Raw genomic sequence first — 19823 nt, forward strand, 5'->3', positions numbered from 1 at the left:
ACAAATCTCGTCACAAAGGTATAAATACTGACATTATCTTATTAAATATTGGAAATTAAATTCTAACACAAGAAAATTTCTAGGTAATGTTTCAAATCTTTTCATTTATTTTCCAGAAATGTTTACTCTTCTGTACATTACATTTTATATACAGGGAGTTTCCTATTGCTTAAGTAGTTAGTTGAAACATTGTACCCATGGTAGTGGTTACTGGGGACATACTAGCACATGATTTTGTACTGATTTGCTGTACTGAGTAGTGTTTAAACAAGGCCTGAATGCTTCCTGAATGTGTCATGATCCCAGATAGATACCATAATTGACAAAATACACCTTTTTCTGTTTCCAAGATTAGAACAGTATGAAGGCCATATTGGTACGACAATGGTGGTTGCCATTTTTGAATGAACAGCAAGTATAATCAGTAGTATTTTATGTTTAAAACTGTTTCCATGAACCATTTAAAACTATATTATTGGATTAAACTGCTTCTAGCATGGTAACACCACTAAGGCAACATATCAGCAATGGTGGTGAATTAAAGCTCTGTTACAATTTTATTCTCTTTGTCCACAACCCTACAACCCTTATCTCATCAGCTCTCTTGTTCCTTTGTTTTTTTTGTGATGAAATGCCACACAGTCTGACATTAACATGCAAATAGAAATGATCTTGCATAAGCAGAAGTCAGACCTTGCAGAGTGCAAAGGCCCAAGCAGCTTCCAAACAGGGAGTGAAAAAAACGGCACCTGAATTGAAAGACAGGAAAAGACTGATAAAAACATTTTCAACATGTTCAGCCTGACATACAAGGAAGGGTAATGTATATGATATTGCCAGCAGCAGTATTTTATGACATTGTAGCTATCTAAACTCTTTTCCCTTCCTGTTTCATAATCATCTGTTTTAAGACAGAGACAAGCTAGGCCTCCAAGCATCCTTATGACTTCCCATCTCAGTACATTAAGGCTGTTCTTATAATGTATCAGAAGTCTTTCAGCAACATGATATGCCTGTATTTTATCTGGGATTGATACTGCAGTGTGAAGGATGATCCCATATGGGTACTAACCTTGACCAGATGACCAATCCCCATCCCACACGCCCACCCCTTGCTCCCAGTAGTGCACCTGCATGCTGGTTCTCCGAGCCTTCTCCGAGCTAATTCACCTCCTGATGTCATATCCCAGATATGGTCTTTTCATGTTATGATTTCTCATAATGTGCATTGGGACAAAGTTGTTCATCTCCGCTCCTGGACATAGTGCAAGTTGGCTCACTAAGTCTTGCCAAAGTCTTTTGGTAAAATCAATTGTTTTAAAACCTTATAGACCAAAAAAATACCATCATGAAGACAGCTGAATTGTATAAATTCATTGAAAATTTTGCATAAAACCAAATCCAGAAATGTATGCAGACATGTGGAAACATTTCTGAAGCATTAAGTTGTTTATGTCACTAGTAAGGCGATGCTCCAGGCAGGTGCAGTATAGTATAGATTTGCATTGTAAACAAAAGTTTTATGTACCGTCGTTAGGCTAGAGAAGTCTGCAAGAGTTAAATGTACCCTATTTATTGATTTTGTTTAAGTCAAATATTTAAATATCAAATTAGGTCGATCCTATTTAACTTAAAGGATCTTCTACTTAAATATGATTGATTATTTCTAAGACTGCCGCAGTGTCGCGTCTTATATACAGCTGCATTAGCGAGAGCCTAATGTGAGCTCCAGGACCCCAGCGATCAGTGCGATTATTCGCGCTGGAGCCCCAATACCCTGCCCTCCACTCTGTATGCCACTTTACCGTTAACATAAGGGTCAGACTATAAAACTGGTGAAAGGACACAGCTGCTTCGGGCGTTGTGGCTGTATTTCATTACCTTGGAGATTTGTGTCATTTCTCTCAGCATGTTGTGTGAGTCTATTACCACAAAAGGAAAATCGTAGAAAAATAACAATATCGCAGCCGTGTGCGATAACACAGCCTTAATAAAACGTTCTGCTAGGAAGCACATTGCAGTAATTGATTTCTAAGATACTGAATTTTTCCAGAGCTGGTGGTTTTCAAGAGAAAGAAAAGTAAAATAAATTACTCAAAGCAGAGGTGTGATTCCGTGTATGTCATGCCAGACATTTTGCGAGCGCACCATTGATATAATGTTAATGAAATGAATATGACATTTGATAGAGGTGTGGCTGTGTGCCTGAGCTGGTTGACTCATTGAAAGTAATTCCTGCATATGTTATGGAACATGGCAATGAGGTTTTGCATAAGTAATTCAGATCAATTAAGTCATATGGTGTGTGTGTGTGCGCGCGCGTGTGTGTAAGAGATAGACCAAATTTGCACATCATTAACATGTTGACTGAAGCTAAATGTACATGCAAACCATGCGGAACATCATAAAATCATAACTGATATTTTATATATTTGTCATTATTTGGCATGTTTTTAAATTGTGTGTGACTGCATTAATTCTTCTCCCTACATTATTCCAGTGCTAAAGAGGAAATTCATACGGTTCACAAAAAAAGCCTTACATCGTGACAAATCATAATGTGTGTATTAAAGTTGCTGCTTAGTAGTGTGTTTGTGTAGCGGTAATACATATCCCGCACAGGGTCTGCATGCAGTTTGTAGGATTTGAGCTGTTTGTGCTCCAGAAATCGAAATGAGCATTACAGCAGCGAGATAATTCCATCAAAAACTCAGTCAAGCAGCACAGATGCTGTAACTAAAATAGCGGCAATACTGCCACTACCACCTCAGCAGTTGATAAAACAGACCTCAGTCGCAGAGATAAGCCTATCCATTTACTTAACTGTTTCAACGTCACTGTGTGGATAGGACAGCAGCAAAGAGTCCGAAAAGACAGCAAAGCTTTGGAAAATAAAATTAAAAAAAAAAAAAAAATCTGAGGGAAGCGAGGAAGGGGGAGGGGGCAAGCGAGCTACTGAGTGAGGGTCGAGAGAAAGCGCATGTCTCATCTCCCTCCATGCAGGCAGCCGCTAGACTGCCCACCACTGGTGACTTTCCCCCATCTTGCATGTAACATTTACCACCGGACGGATCCACACCAGCGTCCGTGGGCACTGCGGGGAAAAACACCCGGGATGGATTGCTAGTAGTCGGTTTCTCCCTTTTTCTCTCTCTCCGTGCGTCACCATCCTCAATGTCTCTCAACAGTTTTTAACTGAACAAAATGAGGATTACTTGTAGACAGCTTCTCTTGCTATTTTCTGGCTTTTGTGGGTTGACAATGGGCGCTTTCCCGAGCAGCGTTCAGATTGGTAAGTGATAGCTATAAAATGTACAATTGAGTTGGATTGCTATATTTAAGGAACTGGAAATGCGCTATGATCTTTTTCGTTTGTAAGTGACTGATACACTGGGTCATTAGGAGTCCTCGAGAATATTTCCTTATTACACAGAGTGCAGCGAGCATGAATCGGATTAAGATCGATTTAAAAGAGGCAAATTGACTATATGTGCTAATTCACTTTTGTCGCAAAGTTTTAAGTCCAACAGCATTTACTTGTTTTATGTGTTGCTGTGTTAAACTCGTATATGAATAAGCATGCTTTTTCCTAGCAATGTATTTCGTTTTAAAGCGTCACTGCAGCATTCTTATCGGTAGTCTCTGACGGGATGCTTTGCCTGTAACAGGCATCGTTGATGGGCTCCCATGAAAGTTCATATACGATCTGTCCTATGCATCGGTTTGATTTAGGGCGTTTTCAGTATATCGTATGATAGTTAGCCTCGTGTTTCCTCTTTTTTGCGGGAGCCGGATTAATGTATTCTAGCACTGCATCATTTATTGTGAGGTAGCAAAGACGCTGCTCTGATGAGATTCCGGTCGCTGACTCTGCCAGGCACGTCTCAAGGAGCTGCAGATAAACTTCACAGATTCAGTATGGTTTTCCGAATTCACACAAACCCTCATTTATTCGACGTTTTATTTGCAAAGCAATTCAGCCTTAACACTTGGCTGTATAAATACATGTTGGAATGCAGCTTGCAATTTTATGCACATAAATCATAACTTGAAAAATCGTTACATTTGGCCAGTCTTGGTCTGACGTAAACATTAATTTCCACATTTTACTAGTGGCTGAAGTCAGTTCAGTTGATTACATTCCATTTATACTGTCCCTCCTTGACTGCCTTTAAAATGAGGTGTCAGGAATGCAGGGCAACTAAATGTGACATTCATTACAGTTCATTTTTATGTGCAAAGCAGTCCTTTGGTGTGAGGCATGTGAAATCCATGCCTTATGCAAGACATGTCTCTCTCTCACGTCCTTGCTCTCCTCCTCTCTCTCTTTCTCTCTCTCTCTCTCCTTCTCGCTCTTTCTCACTGTCTTCTGTGTCTCTGCAGGTGGACTGTTCATCCGAAACACAGATCAGGAGTACACTGCGTTTCGTTTAGCAATCTTTCTGCACAACACCAGCCCCAATGCCTCTGAAGCACCTTTCAACCTGGTCCCTCATGTGGACAACATTGAAACAGCCAACAGCTTCGCTGTGACCAATGCCTGTGAGTAAACCTGGTGGTAGCGTTCATGCGCGTGATTACATTGCTGTGATGGTGGTGGTAGGGTAGCATGGTGGGCTGTGGCAGTGACAGTGAGAGGTCACTGATCATGGCACCTGCTAACTTGGCAAGCATGTAGGCACCTCTCTGTCAGGACCTCTGAGAGGTACAGAGCTGCTAAAGGCTTAAATGCATCCAGACTTTGTCTCATCTGAAATACTGTCTCTTGGATACTCCCTGCATCTCTCCCAGCTGGTGTCTGAGATATGATGCCATTGCATACAGTGGAATCATTGACATGCATTCACAGCAAATGTATTCTCTCACTTGGTCTTGCCTCCAGCTGCAAAAGAAAGGCACCGTCTGTTCTTAGCATGGTTGCTGTCTGTGTGTGTATGTGTCTGCGTGTGTGTGTAAGTGTGTGAATGGTTGGTTGAGCATGTTTTTAATTTGTAGTGCTCAGCAATGCAGGCTAATTCCGTCATTGTTGTTTGAAAGCAGTCACTGGTGGCCCCTTGGTTTTGGTCTTTCAGAGTAAAAATAGCAGCAGGGCTTGTGGCAGAGTGAATTCAGATGTGCCCCAGGCAGTGTGGATCCATGCGGATAGTGACTTCTTAAATGACGCCATGCAATGGCTGTACCTCCCACCCCCACCCCTGTGTTCAGGCCTTTGTCACGTCCCATCATTCTCACGGTTGCTCTTCCCTGAGGTCACCACGGCTCGGTCACTGGGTGGGTTCTCCCTCACGCCCCCGCGCCCTGTCACACGGCGGTGGCTTTCATCAATGTCGGACCGAGTGAACTCTCGCTACTCAGTCACCTACGCTGCGACCGATGTGCCGCCGGTTTTTTCTTTCTTTAACCTAGTGGTCATTTTATCCCTCGGAGGGGGAGACGCTCACAGTGACAGGTTGATCTGTGAATTCAGGAGTCTGTCCCAATCGTTCGTCATCTCCGGGGTCAATAAGAACAAATAAAGGCAGAGCAATTTCTTTTCTTTTTTATCTACGGTGTGGTATGAGAAAATCAATGGCTAAATCAAGCGCAGAATGTGCGTGGGTGAGTGATGTTCTAAAAAGGGACACTCTGACCTTGAGGATTTCCTGGTTGCAGAAGCACGGAAAGGTCAGAAAGCGTGGCACCTTTTTAACAGCCAGTTTCACATAAGATCCCTGCACAATTTCCCCATGTTCACCACTGCCAAATTTTCCTCTCCCCTAGCTTAGAGGAAAACATTATTTGATTGGGGGAATCATGAGAAATCCTTTTGTTTGTGTGGTGTGAACTGTATTTTTTAACTGTGAATTGGAGGTCATCAGAACCTTTGTGCTCATGTTCTTGGAGTCCTAAGAGCACAGATCTGGGTTGCTGTTTTAGATTGCCATTAGAGTCTATTAAAGCTCAGTGGTAACTAAAATGACCAGACAAATGCACAAATTCAAACTGATGAGCAGGTACAGAACAAAAACATACAAGTAATGTTGATGTATGCTAAAGACCTGGAAGAATCTTTTTGACGTGTGAGGGTGCATAACCCCAGATTTATTAAGCCCAAAGCTATGTATAATCTCAGAAGTCTTAAATGTCTTAACCTCTAATGAGTATGTGGCTGAGCTGCGCAACACTGGGCCTTGAAGGAACGCTTACTTGTTGTCCTCAAAGCTATAACTCATGCAAAACGTCTGGTTGGATATAGCATTTATGAGTCAGTTTGTTTTATTCCAGTGTGACTAGTCATATGCCATCAGTATAATTTTCCAAAAAATGTAAACTGATTATAAACAGCGATGTTATTTGTATGCATTCTACTTGTATAGTAGACGTCTTGTCTCAGAGGATGGCATGCTGGAGAATGAAGAGAAACGCATGAAGAAGTGTGTTTGTGGTGTGACAGTTCTGTTGACTCAGGTGCTGGTCGTACTTTTAAATACAATCACTGTGTGAACATCAGCCCCCACACCACCCCAGCAGAAATAATGTCATGTGCTCAGTTTTAACCAGAACTGTGTCTGTGTGATACAGGCTGTAGTGAGAGGTTCACAGGGCTCACAGGACTCATTTTCACAGTGCCGTGGGGGTGCTGAAATATTGAGCTATGCGTTAACTCTGTGCCACCCATCAATGTGGTTTGTATAAGTATTCCACATGTTCTGCCGTGGATTTGAATAAATGTATTTGCTAGAGTAGAAATCTCAAAACGTAAGTTATGACATTGATTGACAGGATTAAGAAAAGTAAAATATTTGTGTCAAACATCACATTAGTAGTTTATGTTCTTTGGCTTGGTGTGTACATGGGGGTCGTGTTCCTGGCAGTTGCCAAACAACCGAAATACATTCTGAAGCCCTGACCTGAAGGTAAAGACACAGGAGGAATAGGCAGGCAGGAGGGATTTAAGCAAAGGAAATCAAAGAAAGAGTTTAGGGGTTTATGGGTGCTGTGGTTTATATGCTCATGTCACTGACGAATTAACTGGGAGTTGATTGTGAACAACTCACAGTGGGTGAACCCCATTGAGAGTTTAATCAGGAGGGCATGGTGATTGTGATGTTAGGAATCTTCTGCCAGCCCTGAACTCTGGTTTAAAAGCCTCCATTAAAAGAGGAGGAAAAAAACACACCCACCTCCTCTAATGATTGCCGGCGCATGGAGTGAATAAGTAACAAATGAACGAACATGCTGTGTGTCCCTCCGAGCGAATTCGGAGCGCAATCCATGATCGGATCAATGGATCTGATGGCCGCAGGACGCGGGGAAGCGTGTAATCGAATGGAACTGTGCTGAGCGCGCCCCTCAGTCCCAGGATCAGTCCGGCTCATCTCCCTGTCACCGTTTCCAATCTAATTAAAGGATAAAGGATAAAAATTGTTGTTCTGCTGTTTTTTTCCCCTCCTCGGTGTTCTTTGTCAGTCTGCAAGGTGTGCTGCTCCAGGCGTAGATGAATCTGCACCCCTTCCTTTCTTCCTTTCCCTTCTCTGTCTCTGTCTTTTCATTCCTTTGTCATTATGTCTCGCTCTCTCTCTCTCACTCTCTCTCTCTCTCTCTCTCTGTTTCTCTCCTCTCTCTCTCTCTCTCTCTCTCTCTCTCTCTTTCTTGCTCTCTGGAAGGCAAATATTAGTCATGATGGAGCCTTGAAAGCAGGTTAATGTTGCCTCAGTGTTGACCTATTACGTGAGCCATTGAGTTTTGTCTAGATCCATGTCCTGCATGTCAGCTGGGGGAGTTTCTACTATTGGGATGACTGTAGGCTGGGTTGTTCAGAGTGCAGGAGGGGAGACGTGGTCTGTGGTACACATATCCAAAGGCTCAGAATCTGACCATTTCGTATTTATGTGCTGTCTAATAGGAAGGATAGCTAAACATCCTCTGGACTTCTGCATCAAAACACACATGTACACCTGATATAGAAACATGTTATCCATGAAACAAGGAAACCACCTCAATGGAAGGCCAAGGTGATGGCTGAATAAACAGAGGAAAATTCGGATTGTGATTAAGGGAGATATACAGAGAGATGAGTGCGTGGGGGAGGATGATGATTGTGTCCATGCATGTGTCTCTGTCCGTATTCCATATACCTCTCTCGGCTTTTTATTCACACAAAGGCACTGCCTATTCTTTTTCAGCCCACTTTCCTCCATTCAGTCTCGCTAGTGTTAATGAATTCGCTATCATACTCAGGTCCTGCCTGATCTCTGTGCGTCTGAGTGATCGGATAATACTGTGTGTGTGTGTGTGTGTGTGTGTGTGTGTGTGTGTGTGTGTGTGTGTGCGTGAGTATGTCCTAGTATGCAATTTCAGTTGGACTTTCTTATTCTAGTCACCTCTATCTAGTAGGTCTTTAACTGAAATGATCAAAGCTTCTAAAGATCCAGACATTTTCTCCATGGGAAGATTTGTTCGCAACACCTTGAACTGTCCTTCCACCTCAAAACTTACACTGTGTGTGTGTTTGTCACAAAGAGTGCTGACTTACAGAAGTTTATTCAAACTACATGCTCAAGGTGTCTCTTCTCCTACCTGATTGACTGTTTTTTGCTCCTTTTGTGAGTATTCTCTGGACTGTAATGGGTTAAAAGAAATCTGACTCATCTGGACTGTATTTTGCCACCTGTCATACACATACACTTTTAATTATTTTGTTCTACCATTTTTCAGCTAAAGGACCAAAGCACTAACACACAGGGCTCCTGGAAAATGATAGTTAATTGTCAGCATTATAAAAGTATGCATACCATATTTAAAATATTTCGTTATTTTATTATATTAATTCATTATTTACAACCTCTTTCATTAGCCCTGGCATATGGTATGTGGTATTGCTGCAGTCAGGCAGATGTACCTAATCTTCAATGGTATGTGTGCGATATGCTTTATTATTTATAGTATTATCCCAAAATTGCATCACATTATTGTCATTTTCCAGAGGTGCTCTTATCCAGATCACCTTACATACATGTTGGTTACAATATTTACCCATTTATAGAGCTGGATATTTAGCGAGGCAATTGTAGGTTAAGTACCTTGCTCAAAGGACAACAACAGTACCCCAGTGGGGAATTCAACTAGCAACCTTTCTGTTATGAGCTTTGCTCCTTACCACTACACCACACTGCTGCCCGTATAAAATTATATTGAATAATATATATTCCTGAAAACACTGACAAACAATAAAACAGTTTTGTGTAATCAATAATAATAATTACATCATGGTAATGTGAATGATATTGGGATAGATCTTGAAAAGAATTCTTAAAGGCTTTAGAATAGCAGGCATTCTTATCAATCCCTGTCCATGGTTCTGGCACAGCCCAAGCGGTCAAGTAAGTAAAAACTGGAAGCTACATCCTGATAAACACAGACATGACCATTCCCTGAACTCATCACACGTAACAAAATCTGTATGTATCTGGAGTTGTCACACACTTGTTTATATGTGCTTTTCAACTAACTTAAAGTGATTGCAAAATGCAAAGAGTTTGCAGTGCAAGAGTCCTGCGGGAATGAGCCACGTATCCCTTGTATGTGCAAACCTCAAGGGTTACAGTCCTCCACCCGTGGTGCTGTCTGGTTATGCAAAAGGCCTAGACTGAACCCACTCGTGTCATGTTTATTTAGACTCTGCCTGGAAGGATGAGCATTTGCATGGGGTCTGAGAAGACACAGTGTGATTTCTCTATAAATACATTTCCCAGAACTACTTTATCCCACGGGGGAAAAAGTGCCATCTCGTATGCTACCAGATCAATGCAGCTTGAGGTTTTTCAATTCACACATATTTTTACAAGGATACTTCAGATCTCAGTTCAGTTTCTCTCACCACACACATGATTCACTACTGAACATGGACATGCTGTCAGTTTTGTCTGCTATCGGTAATAATTCAGATTTAATGAACATGCTGGTCATTTTATTTCTCAAGGCGAGGTAGGCGAGAACTGCTCTGCACATTACATAATTTTGTCAGTTTTCCTAGTAAATATGTCTTGTAAACATTCTCCAAAAATGAGAATGATGTGACGTGGACATCACAAAAATGGCAGGAAGGCATACCCCAAGCAGCACTTCCTGCAATGGCAATAGCAAGTATCTCACACACTTGAACCCGACATTGATAATGTCTTTTTTAACAAGGAATCAAACTTGATATAGTGTGTGGGTAAATTAAATAGATAGATTTGAAGATTTTAGAAGGGGGGCATTTTTGTCTTTTCCATTCCCAGCAAGTAGGCCTAATAGAGAAGAGGTACACACTACTGTTTAACTGTACTTTGCATATTATCCACAGCTGGCATGTCAAAGTTGAGGCATCTTGAAATGTGACCCAAGCATTTCTCCTGGCATTACAACGTGCACATTTGTAGAATATTTTAATCCTGCTCACTAGGGCATTGGTAGTGTATTGATCATCCGACTGCAGTCATCAGTGGCCAGACAAGAAATGCAAGTCTGACTAGAATAAGTAAACAGAATTCATCCAATTGGCAAAAAATGACAGCCCTCTGTGATGAACATGTAATCTCAGTGTTGTTTACCCATAGATGAGCTACCCACAGAAGAGCCACAGGTCAGTAAACTGAAAAACTGCTCCTTTTCAGTCACAATGAAATTTTGTATTTGACAACAAATGTCTATAACTAAGACAGAACACTGATCATTGAGTCTGAAGTGAACTCAATAAAAACTATGAATCATGCTTATAGAATGTAACAGACATAAGCCTCAGTATTGAATCTCCCATTATTTTTCTAAGGCTCACTCACAATTATGTCAGCTCAATGATTTAAGTGATACAGTTGCATGGCAAAGTGATAGGTCAGGGGAATCACAGATTTTTTTGCAGGCACATGGCCTTCTTGACCGCTGCTCAATAAGACGTACATGTAAAAAACAAAAGAACACATTTGGGCATGAAAACCATATTTTTTTGGTCAAGCATGAAAACACATCTTAGTATTGAGATCAGTTTGTCAAATCAATTGTCAATTGAGCGTTGAAACTACCGTGGTGCAAGTTCAGTAAATATTTTGTCAAAAAGAAACAAAGAACATTTTTTCATGTGCTTGGAGACATAAGAGACATGAGACATAAAAATAAAGAGCTGAAAAATAAAAAACTTGTGCTGTTATTCTTTCCCTGACTTAGCAGCTCTCTGGAGAAACCAGACCGGGTCCACACCGGGTTGATCCAGTTTCATCAGGTTCCTGTGCCATGGCCAACTAAGCTGTCAGAGAGCTTAGTGAGTTTACAAATACCGCAGGGATTCAGGGAAACACTCCTGCACAGTTTACCACCAGTGCCTTCAAGCTCAGAAGCAGCTTTTGTTAGAGTTGGCTGCCTAGAGTAGATGAATGAAAGAACAAACCCCTCTGGTCTCTTTTATTTAGATCAGTGCAGCAGAGATGCTTCACAGATTCACTGATTTTTATAGTGTGTGCATTGGCAGATGTAGTGGGATCAGTGAATATGGTGGCCTATCTAGATAATGTATTGGTCAGTGGATATGCACAGCATGGATCTATATGAAACAAACCATCTATTCCAGTTTTTCCATCTCAGCCACCAAGAATAAGACATGCTGGTAGTTTTGTACAGATTACAATACATTCCATTATTTGAAAACTACCACCATTTACAGTGACATCACTTCCAGACCCTGCAAGGTGACACTGAGGAGAATCTGAAGTTCATCACAGTGGTAAGCCAGTCTATGTTAATTGACTCTGTATCATACCTGGGCTGATCAGTTTCAAGTACAAGTGTCATGGTTTGTCCAAATCTGAACATTAAATGCAAAACAAGTGATTCACAATAATATTCTTTTGAGGTGACGACTGTTCTTTTTCATTTTCACTGCAGGTCTAGGTTGATTTTCTCACTATTTTCCTTTACCCTGAAGCCACCCCTGGCATAAGCAGCACCAATGGACATTTTTATATCGCCGAACAGTTTGTTATCAAATTGTCACAGTAAAGTGTTGTTTGTGTTTAGGGCACCCTTTGAACGAATTCATGACTGTATCATACTCAGAAAGCAGGACAGTCCCTTATGGATGTGAATTATTTAAATATTTTTTCTGCAAACATAAACACTCTGAGCTCAATCCCCTGTCATCAGAAAGACTGGGAATTGAGTCTGTATTTTTAGATACAGATGCATAACTCACATGCATAATAATGTTGATTCAGTGTCGCACAGTATTATATTCTTATCTTATACTGTTATAATCATTATAAACAAGGGAATTGCTGGTTTTGACTGCACTGGGACTTTACTGCTTGACCTTGCAATTAGATTAAATTACTGGGGATATCCCCTCCTGGGAGAGACATTTTGTGAAAGCCCAGAATCTATCAGTTTACAAAAAAGGGCTCCATAAAAAGATGCAGCATGGCTGTTACCTGAACACACACCCAGTGGTCATGCAGGGTTAGCATCTCTGTGAAAACTCTTCCAACTGGGGTCCGTGTAGCGTATTGACATGTTGTTAATCCCCATTTCCTACACAGGGTCTGTATTCCACTGTGTGGAGTGCCCGGGGATGTACAGTATGTTCTGATGTGTACACTCACAGATCAGCTGAGAAAAAAAGCTGGGGACAGATCTGGTAGAGACACAGAGAGAGCAGGATGGAGGCACTTTGCCTTCCTCACATCACAGTCAGAGTGCTGTAGGCTGTTTGTGTTTTTTCAGTAGTGTGGGCATGTGCTTAATTGTGTTGTTTTGTACCGGCCTAATTCTGAGCTTTCAGGGCTGCACTTTGTTTATCTTGACAGTAAAGTGTCTATTCATTCACATTCTCACTAATTCATTTTCATGCTCTCTGCATGTGTCCAACTGCATTCTTGAAAGCTCTTGAATTACAGTTCCCCACAATGCTTTTCGCTTTATACAATACAGACTTTTTATATTCAGTAAATATGAACATGCTTGAATGACAGTGCAAATTTCACTAATTCAGAATATTAATAACATGCACCTGGGAGTGAAAAAGGCTTCTCAGTTTATACCTGAAACTGTGAACAAAAAAAAAGCATTACCTCCACTCCAAGAGCCAAGTTCTGTGACCTGTGTAGTAAAGAGGATATCCGCCATTTTTGTGATGGCTTCAGGAATATCCACTGTGACTCCTACAGCCATCACTTTTGACTGCATACTGAGCGTAAAATGATATGGTTCAGGAGCTGAAAGCCAAGCTACAGTCATTCGGTCTTAGATTTCACAGCTGCACAGACTGCAGTCAGGAGGGCCAGAGAAGCACATTTCACTATGCAAGATGATGCTGAAATGTTTTGCAAATGCAAACACCACAGCAGGAGGCCATGACAGTCCTCTGTAACCTGCTTTGTCAGGATGATTCTCTCTCTCTCTCTCTCTCTCTGTCTCTGTTTATTTCTCTCACCTCTCTCTCTCTCTCTCTCTCTCTCTATTTCTCTCCTCTCTCTCTCTTTATCTCTCTCTCTCTCTATTTCTCTCCTCTCTCTCTCTTTATCTCTCTCCTCTCTCTCTCTCTCTCTCGCGCTCTCTCTCTCTCTCTCTCTCCTCTCTCTCTCTCTTTATCTCTCTGTTCTCTCTCTCTCTCTCTCTCTCTCTCTCTCTCTCTCAGTCTCCCTCTCTCACTGAGGGATGCCTTTGGATGGTTAATGAAGCACACGTTACAGCTGATGTTTTCTGGAGGACACTTTCAAAGTCTAGTATTCCTCCCTGAGCTCCTGCCTAGCCTCCAACGTTTCACCTGGAGTCACTGGGACAGAAGCAGCATGCTCCTGGAAAAGAAAGAATTTAGGCTCAGGACTTGGGGGAGTTTTGCTGTATAGAAATACAGGGTTCCTCATTTAGTATGACACCTTGCATGTGCCTGTTTCAAAAGTTCATTTGGACAAGAGGGTTGCTGTTCTCCGCTGATTGGCTGAACCCATTGGCTGACTCCTGCAGCATGAGGTTCCATACCGCAGTATCTCTGACTCAGTCCAATGTTGAGTTTTTACTCTAAGTTAAGGTTATAATCTGTACATAATCATGCAGATATGCTGCTCGCTTGTTCGCTTCTGTTTTTCTGACCAGTAGCGTGCATCATAATGAGCCCTACAGGCTGTCTTCAGGACAGTCTTTCTGTGAACAGCGTAAACCCTGATGATTCAATTGACCTAGATGGTTGCAATTCTGAAAACCATGGGTTGGGTGAATCACACAGGAGTTGTTGCCTGTAGTTCTTTCCCTGTTTGGTGTAACGTGTTCACCTCACAGAAGGCAGGGCTCTATCATTGTGGTCAGTGGTGTATCGCAAAATTCTTGGGTCTACCCTCAAAGATCGGGATGGGGCCTTTTGCAGGTTGAACTTTTATTTTTATAACAATGTTAATTGGCTCTTAGTGAGCTACATACAGTGATGATGGGTTAATTACAATTTCAATGTGTGCACCAAAACCAACTTATTAGAGTCTTGCATAAGGTCTCCCACCACATTAGCGAGTGGCATCACTAGGATTTGAACACATTTGAAGCCTAGCCCATGCACTGTGATTTTGGTAGTAGGCCTAATAACAAATGTAAACAATGCAATATTGGATCATTTGTGGCAGCATTTAAAAAAATGTGCTGATGCCGTCATTTTTATGGTACTTTAGTCATTGCAAATGTAAACATTACAAAATATCTGATACTTTAAGTTATGAAATTTTTAAGAATTTTTTTTAAGAAATATGTTTTTTTATTTTTTAAGAAATATGTTTACTTTTAAGAAATATGTCTTTTTGTATCAGGTAAAATCATAGCTATGCTCTTAGAGAAGTGTTGTGATGATGCTCTAGGTACGTTATGCAATATTATCGATTATAGAATTCTTGAGTATTATTATTGTGCAATAGCATTGATGTGCATGTGATTAGTTTCTCATCAAAAGATTCTGGGCTCTTTAAAAAACATTTAGGGATAAAGCCACAGTACAGTGTTAACTACGTGAGTGGCATTAACAGTTCATTGGGGACCCCCAACACTTCTGGGCCCTCCCATAATACATCCTTTGTGTGCCTGTTCCATTGGTCGTGACTTTGTATACAGGTAATTGGCCCAGTGAAAACACAGCTGTATAAGTGGACAGTGTGACAAATAAAGAATGAAATATGGCACTATTGCCTGAGCAGGTAATCAATGTAAGTGTGTACAGAGTATATCAGTCCTAGGATTAAGTGAGGGATACATACAGTCCCAACATTGGGCCTTGGGTGACAGCAGGTAGGGAATGTAGGCTAGCAAGTAGTGTACACATAGGGTTTCCATGGAGACAGCTAATAAAATGGTTTAGTCAAGCCCTGAGGGGGTGTGGATGGAAGGTTGTACCTCCACATTAACGGGGCAATTGGGTCACATTGGTGAATGTTGTGTATGCCTACAGGCATCGCAGATGCGTGCCTGTGTATGTGTGTGTGTGCGTGTGTGTGTGTCTGTGTGTATCTGCTTGTACATGTGCATGTACTTGTCTTATGTTCTCATTTGCTTGTCAATCAAGAGATCAGTGGGTTCTGGATTTGTTCACCAGACCAGAATGGACCCTGAATGAAGATTTAGGTACCCAGAGGCTGTGTGCTATCCATGGTCAGGTGAACATATTAAGCAGGAGGGATAAATTACATTGGATATAGTGCTGTAATAGAACTGGTCACATACTGGAACAAGGTCACAATCACACTGTCTGCTCCTGATGGATATTTATAGAGAGGAGTTCACTCATCACAATGCTTCTGCTTTAGCATGAACATGTAGGTTTAATGTTAGATGCACACCATCCCAAATGCTTTGTGTTTATGTTGGGCTAATGTTGATTAGGTAACCATGGTACGTATTCTCTTGTCATATGTCGTGCTGAGTTACGTGCAATGCGGGAAACTGTTTGATCAGGAAGAGGACTTCCCTGGATGTGGTTTCATGCAGTACCACAGATCAGGTTGAGAGTGATGAACACGTGCTGTTCACTGCTGCAGAGCACAGCAGGGCCGTTTTGAATTTTGGACTAATTAAAAGCAGGATGTGCACATAGGACAGAAAGAGATGAGATAAAATCAAGTTAGTGATTGTTTTATATCATAATGCTTGAATCCTGTTCTCTGAAGGACAAAAAGGCCCTTGGAAATTGCATTGCAATGCACAGCCAAAGCACAGAGACACAATCCTTTTTAAAATAAGTATGTTCACTTAGTCATAAAGCATTCGTCACAGTGAGCAAAGTCATTGTGCTATTTCTACTGATGGGCAGGGCTAACCTGTCTTTGTGCATTCTCTGTCCCATCTTTCCTGCAAAGTCACTGGCAAATCACAGACGCAGTGCTTGCATGCGTCTGTGAATATAACCCAACAAATACAGAGCTGAACAAATAAACCCGTTATTGCTAACTGTAGTATGGCAGCAGCAGAGTAGAGCAAGGGCTGATCATGTGACCAGAAAGTTGCTGTTTCAGATTCCAAGAGAGAAAGTGCTACTGCCCTCCTTGAACAAGGACATAATGCGTGAGAATAATAATGAGTGCAAACTGGACTGACCTCAGGGTCCCACCATACAGTCATTAGCCTGTGTCTGCGGACTGAAGAGGGTCAGCATGTTGAGCTGTCTTGTCTCTGAAGTGTGCAGGTTGCCCCGGGGCGTGTACATGTATGTTTTACTATTATTCCACTACTATCTGCGAGTCCCACCTAGGGAAGGAGCCCACAATCTTTATACCCCTTATACATACCTGCCTATCAAAGAATGGGCAGAATGGCACTGACACCTCCCAGGGGTGCTGCTGGTAAGACATGAATTCCACCCTGTGCAGCACGATGCGTGCGCGCGTGAGCAAAGCCCTGCTCGATACCCCTTCCACTGAATGAAGAGCTCTCCCCAGCAGGGAGAGATCCTGCCCTCCACTTGCTGTAATGAGTTCATTATGCTCACACTGTGCACCTGCTCTGTGTTCCTTCTCTCCTTTGTCTCCATATGTCTTTCTTGTTTGTTTATTCCCTTGCCTGGTGATGAAAGCCTCTGCAGTGTGACTCCCTGTGCTGTGCTCTCTCTATCTCTCTCTCTTTCTCTCTCTCTCTCTCTCCCCCTCTCTCTCTCTATCACCCTTATTATTATGTAATTGTCCATGATGACTTACATATCTTACATTTGCCTACATTCCTTGATTTGCACTCATCATTATTCTCTCACATTATGTCCTTGTTCAAGGAGGGCAGTGGCACTTTCTCTCTTGGAATCTGAAACAGCAACTTTCTGGTCACATGATCAGCCCTTGCTCTACTCTGCTGCTGCCATACTACAGTTAGCAATGACGGGTTTATTCGTTCAGCTCTGTGTTTTTTGGGCTACATTCACCGACGCATGCAAGCACGAACACACACATACCACCTACAGGCATATCTTACTGAAGCCTCATTTTTGGGCCAATGAAATTGCCTAATCCATGAGGGAATTTGCATCACACTATCATCCTCACTGTACTTTACTCAGAGTGACTATTTACCATGATAATTGGTCAATTATATTCTGTTAGATGGACATTAGTGTCTACTGGGATTTATTTTACTTTCCATTTTACAATACACCAGTCTTTTGGGTGTGAAACATAATTTCTCCCAGCAGTCATTGTAGTCATAGTAAAATATTAGATTGAGAAAAGGCATATTGGATACGTGGGTGTTAGGCAGTGTAATATACTGTACCCTGTACCCTGTACCCTTTGTCCAGGAATCAGACTGCATTTGACATAAGGCTGGGTTGGTAATGGGGGTTTCCTGGAGTGTGAGAGCTGGAATCTCAGCTGCACTGAATAAGCAAAGCTCTGATGGAAAGTGAACTTTACCTCAGAGTGTCAAGGCCTCCCAATAGATTATTGGCAAACAATGTAAAGCTATGAATGACAAAAATAAACCCTGAGCTGAATAATGACAGGTTGGATGTAATGGCAGGAATCAGTCTAATATCAGAGAAACACCCGGAAAGCACAGTGAAGGGCATGAATGAAAGATCCTCTGGATGTCTTCTCAAGAGAAAGCACAGATCCGTGTTTGTCTGCAAATGCCATTCCATGTTCAAAGTGATAGACTGATAGACAGATGGAGTAATGCAGAGATACTGGAGTGATAGCAAGACAGAGTAGTGAGGGATTGAAAAAAGTCAAGGGATGGAAGTGGAGCAACAGAGAAATGGAGGGATCAGGGATGATCAGAGAAGGAGCAGTGCACATGTAGCTGGCAACAGGGGGCCTTCTGTCGGTTTGTGTTGACTGTTATGGTAAAAGTACAAGCAGGAGGGATTGAGGCCTTGCTGTCATCAGAGGGGACGGTTGTGATTTCAGTAGCCACTGCAGTGAACTCTTCTACTCCACTGCAAGGGAAAGAGCTGCAGGGGTGAGCGAGGCTCACTTCATCACTCTGTTGGTCCAGTGCACACAGAGACATCCCTCTTTCTACCACATACATGGGTAGAAAAAAAACTGCTCTATCGCCTTACCACATCTGTGCAGAGCAAGCCCGCTGTTCATCCACGGTCTGCCCATTCCCTCTTTGCGTTTTTGTGCACTGTGTGTGAAACGCAGTGAAACAAGCTTTCCAAGAAGTATGGTAAGTGGCCAGGGCCGAGGAATCTGCTCCTGAGGATTGTTGGTTTGTGACCTGAACTGCACCTGTCGGCAAGAATTAATTGGCTTGTGATCATTGTTAGAGCTTTGTTGCTTTTTACTCGTTTGCCCTGGCATGAGTTTTATTGTCATGGGCAAGGTTCCCTTAATACAAATTGAGTCAGAGGCCTGAAAACACATAATTTCACACAAAAACTCAACCCACCAGCCATGACACTGCTTGGCCTGCAAAAATCATGGGGGAAACTCTGAAGATACTTTGTCAGTGTAATGTGGTCCTCAGAGCTCTGTGGGCAGCTGGTCTCTTTAGTTGTCTGATGAACCCCCCGTCCCTCGTTGTTTCCGAGCTGCTCATTCCCCTCCCCTGTCTCCTCTGTCTGACTACCACCACTGCGAGTGTGCGAGCAGGAGGTTGTCGACCCGAGCTTTGGCTGGAGCTGACTGAAAGAGCCCGCAGGCAGAAGCGGAGAGAGCTGTGAGCGCATCCACACTGAGCACGCTCACCCTCTGCACAGCCGGGACAGCTTATCACACAGCAGAGCCTGCTACAGTCTGGCGAAGAGGCCACCATGTCCTCCAGAGGGAGGGAGAGAGAGAGAAAAGAGCAGGACAGAGAGAGAGAGAGAGAGAGAGAGAGAGAGAGAGAGAGAGAGAGAGAGGAAGATGGAGAGTGACAGCTAGAGAGAGAAAGCTGTGGGAGGCTGAGACTGGGGAACACTTCTTGATCTTCTACTCAGTAACCTTCCTGTTTTTCAACCAAGTTTTCAACTTTAGTTTTCCAACGAAAGAAGCTACATTTATGTTGGAGTACTGTACATTTAATTGTACATTGTTTTTGTGTGCATATGTGTGGAAAGGGGGAGACTCCCGTGCTTAAAATTCATCACTACTTTTGTCATGATCAGAAAAATGGGGAGGAGGAGAGAGGAATCAGCTATTCTCTCTAAATAGATAAGAGTGTTCAGAGAGTGAGAGAACATTGTGGAGTATTTTCCCTGTCAGCAGAAGCTGGGTGACTTTATCACAGCCATTTCGAAAATGTGACCACATCCTCATTAACTTTGTCAAAAAACACAAAATTTCAAGAGACCACAAAACTCTTTTGCCTCTTCTAATGAATATACGCTGTCACTCCCGTTGTCTCAGCATCTCCCGGTAACATAAATCTCC

General features: G+C 42.2%; 1 protein-coding gene across 6 annotated transcripts in view; it reads left to right on the forward strand.

The window, feature by feature from the left end:
• The first annotated feature begins 3010 nt into the window (after positions 1-3010).
• Positions 3011-19823, forward strand: part of LOC118775591 (glutamate receptor 4-like) — a 71188-nt gene continuing 54375 nt past the window's right edge. For all 6 annotated transcript variants that reach the window (XM_036525578.1, XM_036525571.1, XM_036525577.1 and 3 more), the window contains exons 1-2: positions 3011-3292; positions 4384-4542. In XM_036525578.1, the coding sequence (XP_036381471.1) occupies positions 3205-3292; positions 4384-4542 (247 nt within the window). In that variant the 5' untranslated portion in view covers positions 3011-3204. The remainder of the gene's footprint in view (positions 3293-4383; positions 4543-19823) is intronic.

This window comes from Megalops cyprinoides, chromosome 3, assembly GCF_013368585.1.
Source record: "Megalops cyprinoides isolate fMegCyp1 chromosome 3, fMegCyp1.pri, whole genome shotgun sequence".
Lineage (NCBI taxonomy): Eukaryota > Metazoa > Chordata > Actinopteri > Elopiformes > Megalopidae > Megalops > Megalops cyprinoides.